Source organism: Hipposideros armiger, unplaced genomic scaffold (genome assembly GCF_001890085.2).
Source record: "Hipposideros armiger isolate ML-2016 unplaced genomic scaffold, ASM189008v1 scaffold_87, whole genome shotgun sequence".
Taxonomy (NCBI): Eukaryota; Metazoa; Chordata; class Mammalia; order Chiroptera; family Hipposideridae; genus Hipposideros; species Hipposideros armiger.
Window position 1 is genome coordinate 2,116,328 of NW_017731437.1, and position 5,962 is coordinate 2,122,289.

The 5,962-nt window shown below is 61.7% G+C and overlaps 1 protein-coding gene across 3 annotated transcripts in view; it reads left to right on the forward strand.

Moving 5' to 3' along the window:
• SEPTIN9 (septin 9) overlaps nt 1-5,962 on the forward strand; it is a 188,845-nt gene that overhangs the window by 74,898 nt on the left and 107,985 nt on the right. The window contains exon 1 of one of the 3 annotated variants that reach the window (XM_019644339.1): nt 2,267-2,498. The exons of the other annotated variants lie outside the window; for them this stretch is intronic. Coding sequence (XP_019499884.1) covers nt 2,444-2,498 — 55 coding nt within the window. The 5' untranslated portion in view covers nt 2,267-2,443. Of the gene's footprint in view, nt 1-2,266; nt 2,499-5,962 lie in introns of those variants that run through there. 3 annotated transcript variants of the gene reach the window in all.

The window sequence follows — 5,962 nt, forward strand, 5'->3', positions numbered from 1 at the left end:
CGGTAGGAACTCGCCTCACACTCTGGCACTGAGCACTGAACAACGGAGTCCCGGGTATGCAGAGCTGTGGTGGCTGGTATGGGCCATCCGGACACCCCGGGGAACATGCTCATCCTGGGGGCTCCCCATGTTTGCTTCGTTCTGTTTTGCCTTTTGCCTGCCCCAGCGTGGCCCTCCCCGCAGCTGCCCCTCTTCAGGGGCCTTACATTTCCCCCAAAAAGTGTGAGGGTGAGAATTACGCCATCTAGAGACGGCTGCCCCCTTGAGGTGTCTGTGGTCTGCAAGTTCTCCTGTGGCAGGCTGGAGCAGGTCGGCTCTCAGCGCCTGACCCAAAGACGTGCTGGCAGTGGGACTTCTGGGGAAGATGGGATGCAGTGGATCAGGCTGGGTTGGGTGATGGGCACCCCGAGGCGGGATGGGGAGGTGGGGCGTGGAGGGTGGCGTGGTCTTACAGCTGTCACTGTTTATGCCGTGTAGGTTGTTAGTGCCTCTGCCTTGGTGTCCACCCTCACCCCAATGTGCCCCATCTGAAGACGCTGGCAGCCTCTGCAGCCACCTCCCAGGCGGCTTCTTGACTCTCTAATTTAGTCTGAGACAGTGGCCTCATTGAGACCATCTTGGGGGCAACAGTTGGCTGCCCTGTGACTCCAGGGAGAAATTTCTCACTGTTGGAGAGCGGGGCCTCGGACCCTGTGGTTCCCTGTGTGCATTCGTCTCCCTGTTGTGTGCCCTGAAAAGTTCGAAGTGCTCTGATGATGTGGATTCAGGCATTAGAGCCCCCCCGCTTTGCTTTCCCGATGGAGGTGTGCCTGCGTGTGAGAGTGCCACCTTGAGGACCAGAAAGGCGGCCTCCCTAAGTGCCCTAGGAACTTGCAGTGGAGCTGGGTGTTAGGAACTGACATGACAGCCTTGGACGGAGGACGTGAGGAAGGAGAGGGTGTGACCCAGCACAACAGTGGGTGACATGAGCTGGCAGAGTCGGGGCAGGGAAAGGTCACTGCTGGCTAGGACCAGAGAAGTCCTGACGGAGGAGGTGGACTTTGAGTGAAAGCCGGAATTTGATTGTGTGTGTGGGGGAGCACTGGGGCCAGGGGCAGCCCGCACAGGCGGGGGAGGCCGGAATGAGCTGGTGCGTTAGCAGGCTGGGGCATAAGGAGGGGCCAGCGTGCAGCTGTGGAAGGCCAGGCGTGCCTGCCTGGAGCCCGGGCCGTCCTGGGGAGNGAGTTGCCCACCAGCCCAGAGGGTGTTACGCCCTGCTATGGGCAGAAACCCTGGGCCTAAGGTAGTGAGGCGAAACAGGCAGACGTGCTTAACAGGCTCAGCCAAGGGGAGCAGAAGAGGACGAGACCCCCCCCCCCGACCCCCCCGCAAGTTGTCAGTGCCAGACCTGGAGGGCCCTTCCCGGGGATTTTGATCCTTTTGCTTTTCAAGTTCCAAACCATCCTTTTGTCCCCAGCTCCTAGGACCTGCCAGCCTGGTGGGCAATAAGGTTTAATCAAGGTTTGGAGCAGGAGCCCCCGCAGCCCCCTTTCTCCCCATTCCCGAACTCCTTCCTTTCAGATACTGTGAAATAACAGGGGAAGACCAGGTCTCCACGCTGTCTTGGAGAAGCCCCTTATTGTGAGGGGCGGTGGTGGTGGTGGTGGGGGGACGTGTCCCCAGCTGCTCTGACAGGGCGCTCCATCTCGGCCCCACGCCCCCGGTGGACCAGTGCCTTTTCCGTCACCCGCCCCAGAGGATGCAGCGGCGACCCCGGGGTGGAGGGGTGGGGGTGGGGAGTAGCTGGAGGGGTCCCCACACCCCCGGGCCACGTGACTCTTGCGCTCGCCCCTCGGCTCCTTGCCAACAAGCCGGGATTCTCGGCTCTTTGCCAGCAGGCCGGGATTCTGCGGGCTGCCAGCCCCAGCGCTTAACCCTTGCGGGCGCTGAGCACAGGAGAGCGCGGCGGTGGCCGACTTTGTTTGGCTTTGTAAATAAAACCTCCGCAGAAGGAGCCCTGCGCCCCAGGGAAGGGGAGGAATCTTTTCCCCCCTTGGCGCCGCCCCCATGCCGCCGCCCGGCCTCCACATCCGCCCACATCTGGCCGCAGCGGGGCGTCCTGGGGGTGGGGTGAGGGGGGCCGGCCGCGTCCGTCGCCGTCCCCTGGGCGCGGGCCAGGCTGGGAGAAGGGGGGCGCTCGGGTCAGGCGCCCCGGACTCTGCGTGTCCCGCGGCGTCGGCTCGGCCCCAGCCCCCCCACCCCCCAGGCCTCAGCCTTGACAGGCCGGCGCCCGCCCGCCTCCCCCATTCATTCAGCCGAGCCTGGGGGCCGAGGGGCTCCGCGGCCAGCTCTGCACGGCGGGAGCGCGGGCGCGGCGCCCCAGCCAGAGCGCAGGGCCCGGCCCGGCCAGGGCGCCACCTCGCCACTGCCCTCCGCGCGCGCGTCGCGCTGCCCTCGAGCCACCATGTCCGACCCGGCGGTCAACGCGCAGCTGGACGGGATCATTTCGGACTTTGAAGGTGTGTGCGGGGTGGGCTGCGGGGGCGCTCAGAGGCCCCTGGGGCGGGACCGGTGCGCGAAGGGGGAGGTGGGACCCCCGATGGGGCGCTCTCGCGCGGCGCGCCCCGCGTCGCCTACGTGGAGGACCGCTGCCGCGAGTTTCCTTCCTTTTATTGTTGTTCGCCTGTGCCGAGCGAGGACAGCCTCCTCGAGGGCTCCCGGGGCTTCCTCGGAACTACCGGGAGCGCAGTTTCCCTCCCAGCGGTCGCTCAGCCCCCTCCCGCCGGCGCTCCCTGTCGGCCCTCGGGCCCCTCAGCCCTGCGGCGGGTCCGGGAGTTGGTTCCTCACCCCTGCGTCCTGCCGGGGAGCACAGCCCCCTCCCCCACACCAGTTTCGGGGCTGGGGCTGAGCTCAATCCGGGCGAGGCTGGGCCGCTGAGTGGACACGGCCCAGGCCACGGTGGGGTCTTGGGCCGGTGGGGGGCGCCCATTGGCCCCCCCCCATCCAGGCCTGGGGACAATCTCAGCTGCCTCCCAGAGTCAGGCTGTACGGGGAAGGAGAGCTCTGTGTGCGGGTAGGGAGCGCATGTGGGTCCCCTCCCCCCTTCGGAGTTTATAAAGTGTGGAGAGACTTTGGGGGGCTTCTCCCTGCGAGTGCAGCCCTGCGTCTCGGCCCTGGGCCTGCCTCTGTGTGTGTGTGTGTGTNACATAGGCTGACCTGCAGATGCGCCGGGAGGTAGAAACTCACCGATGGCTCGGATGTGGCAGTGAGGGAAGCAGGACTCAGGCTGATACCTAGACGCCTGGCTGGAGCGCCTGGGTGGATGGTGGCGCCATTTACGGGGATGGTGGGCCGCAGGAGCTTGGGGACTGGAGAGGGTCCAGCAACTAACTGATGGATCCGAGCAAGGGCCTGGCGCTCAAGGAGGCCCTACTGTGCGCCAGGCCCAGGCAGAGCTGAGGCCATATGGCCCCTGGTGTGGCCCCTGGCGGAGCCGTGGTCTGAGGGGACAGATGAGCCATTTAACGGGGTCTTCTGTCCAAAGGCCCAGAGTGGCTGGGCAAACCGCCACCGTCCTCCCTCTGCTCCCCAAGCCCCACCTGGAGCTGGGGTCTTGGATGCTGACGTGCGAGCTATCTGGCTGCTTCCGCCCCACGTTTCCTCCCCGCCTCGTTTTCCCATGCTTTGCAGAGGTTCACTCCGCAGGGCTTGACATGCCAGGGTTTCTCTTCAGGCTCCATCCCGTTTCCGGAAAGGCTTGAACTGGAGTTCATACCACACCTTGCTTGCCCATCTCTGGCCTCCCGCTTTTCTTATTAAAACTTCTGTCTGAGCGCCTTGCCCCCAGATTCCCTCAGGACTGCCACTGGCTGGACAGTGCTCGTTTCCTGGGACAGGTCTGAGGCTTATAGATGTCTTTGGGAGATGCAGTTTTGACCTAGTGATTCAGAGGGGACCTTCAGTTTAGCATCCTGTGGCTGCTGTAACAAAGTACCACAGACCGGGGTGGGGGTGGGGGTGGGGGGACTTAAAACAACAGAAATGGGCTCGCTCCCAGTTCTGGAGGCTGGAAGCCCGAAATCAAGTGTGCGCAGGGCCGCGCCCCCTGTGATGGCTCCAGGGGAGACTCCTTCCTCTCCTCTTCCAGCTTCTGGGGCCCCAAGTGTTCCTTGGCTTGTCTCCTTACCTGGAGGTGTCTAGGTGACTCCAGTCTCTGCTTCTGACTTCACACGGCCTCTTCTCTGCATCTCTGTCTCTCCTTCTCTGTCTCTTGTAAGGACACTTGTCATTGAGTCTAGGGCCCACCCTAGCCCAGGCTGACCTTATCTGGAGATCGTGACCTTAATTACATCTGCAAAGATCCTTTTACCAAATCAGGTCACATTCTGAGGTGGGCCTGTCTTTTGGGGGGCCACCGTTCACCCCACAACAAGTCTCAGGGTGGACCTGTGTGGTAGGTGGTCCCTCGGTGTCCCTCTAATCACACCTTCTCCTGGGGCCAGGCCTACATCCAGTCTTGCCTTCCCCCGCGGCCTTGGGAGAGTGCGCCATCACAGAAGGTGGAGGCCTTACAGTTCTATTTTTCTTGCCAAATTTAAGCTCGTTTCTCTCTCTCTCTGCTGCTACTCATTTTGTCTGCCCAGGGTCCCCACCAGGATCGTTCGTGCAGGCCCCCTAGCCCTGACTGCTCGTGCCCTAGGAAAGCGGGGTAGGGGGCCTTCGCCACCCTCCGGGGATCAGGCCTTAGTAAGGTCCTGGAGCCCCACATTGGACACAGCCACGGGAAGTGACCAAAGGCTGGGGGATGATTAAAGGGCCCGGGATGGATGATTTAAACCGAGAAGGAGAAGGCCAAGAAGCGACTGGATTGTCTTCTAGTTTCGAGAAGGTAATTATTACTTGAAGGGTGGTGCCCAGCTGTTTCCCATCTCTTCCGTGGACTGGAAAAAAAGAGAAAATAAATGATGTACAATTAGAGCAGTTGGTTAGATACAAGGGTGAACTTCCTGGCTGGGAGTGTGGGTAAGCGCTGGGTTGGGTTTCCTGGGCGAGCTTGGGGGATCTCCTTACCTGGCAGTGTGTAGGCCTGGCAACAGCGCCCCAGTGGTTAAAGTGAAGGGGGGCCGGAGGCGGGGGGGATAGACCGGACTGGTTCTGGGGCACAGTCATGCCAACTTGGGGCGCTTTCTGGCCTCGGAGGTCGACCCCTCCTGCCATTGTCCTTTGGGTGCCATAGGGGAGCCTTTTGGTGAGGCGTGCACCCTGGCTGGGCTCCCCGGGAGATAAGCGTAGTGGCAGTGAATAATGCACAATAAGCTGACCCTGCGCTAATCTGGCAGAGCCCAGGCCAGCCCTCTGGGCGAACAATCATATGGGTGTGTCCGCATTCACCAGGTGCCTTTTATAAACACACTGGAGAATAATGCTGTGGCCCAGGTTGGATGCCGGCCAGGACACCCCGCATCTTCCCAACAGCTGCATTGTTGGGCTATTTCTTAGGGGCAGGGGACCCCAACTCCCAAATACTGGCTGGCCAGGTGGCCCAGATGGCTGGACTGTCAGGCAGGCCCAGGCGCTGGTGTTCAGACAAGAATGCCCTGGCTGGTGTAGAAGCCACCAGGGAGCTATTAATGACAGTGGCAACTCCTTCTCTGAAACCCGGGCTCCCAGGCAGACGAGGGTGTGTGCGCATCTGAAATGTCTGTGGTTTTTGCAGTTCCATGTCCACAAACTCACTGGGTTGAAAATAGTTCAGAATATCCAAAGCATGAGGGAAGCAGTGACTGCTTTTCTTAAAAAGGAAGGCCTTGATTCTATCTACTCAAAAAGGCCCACCAAACAGAGTGCATTCTCTGCAAGTGGCCCGAATAACGGGGGTGACAGTCAGGATTCGGCATCCCCTGCACATCAGAACTAGGGATGGGGGTGGGGGAGCAACAGGAGAGTGGCAGTGACCACCCTGAGACCCAGGAAGAGCTGTGGG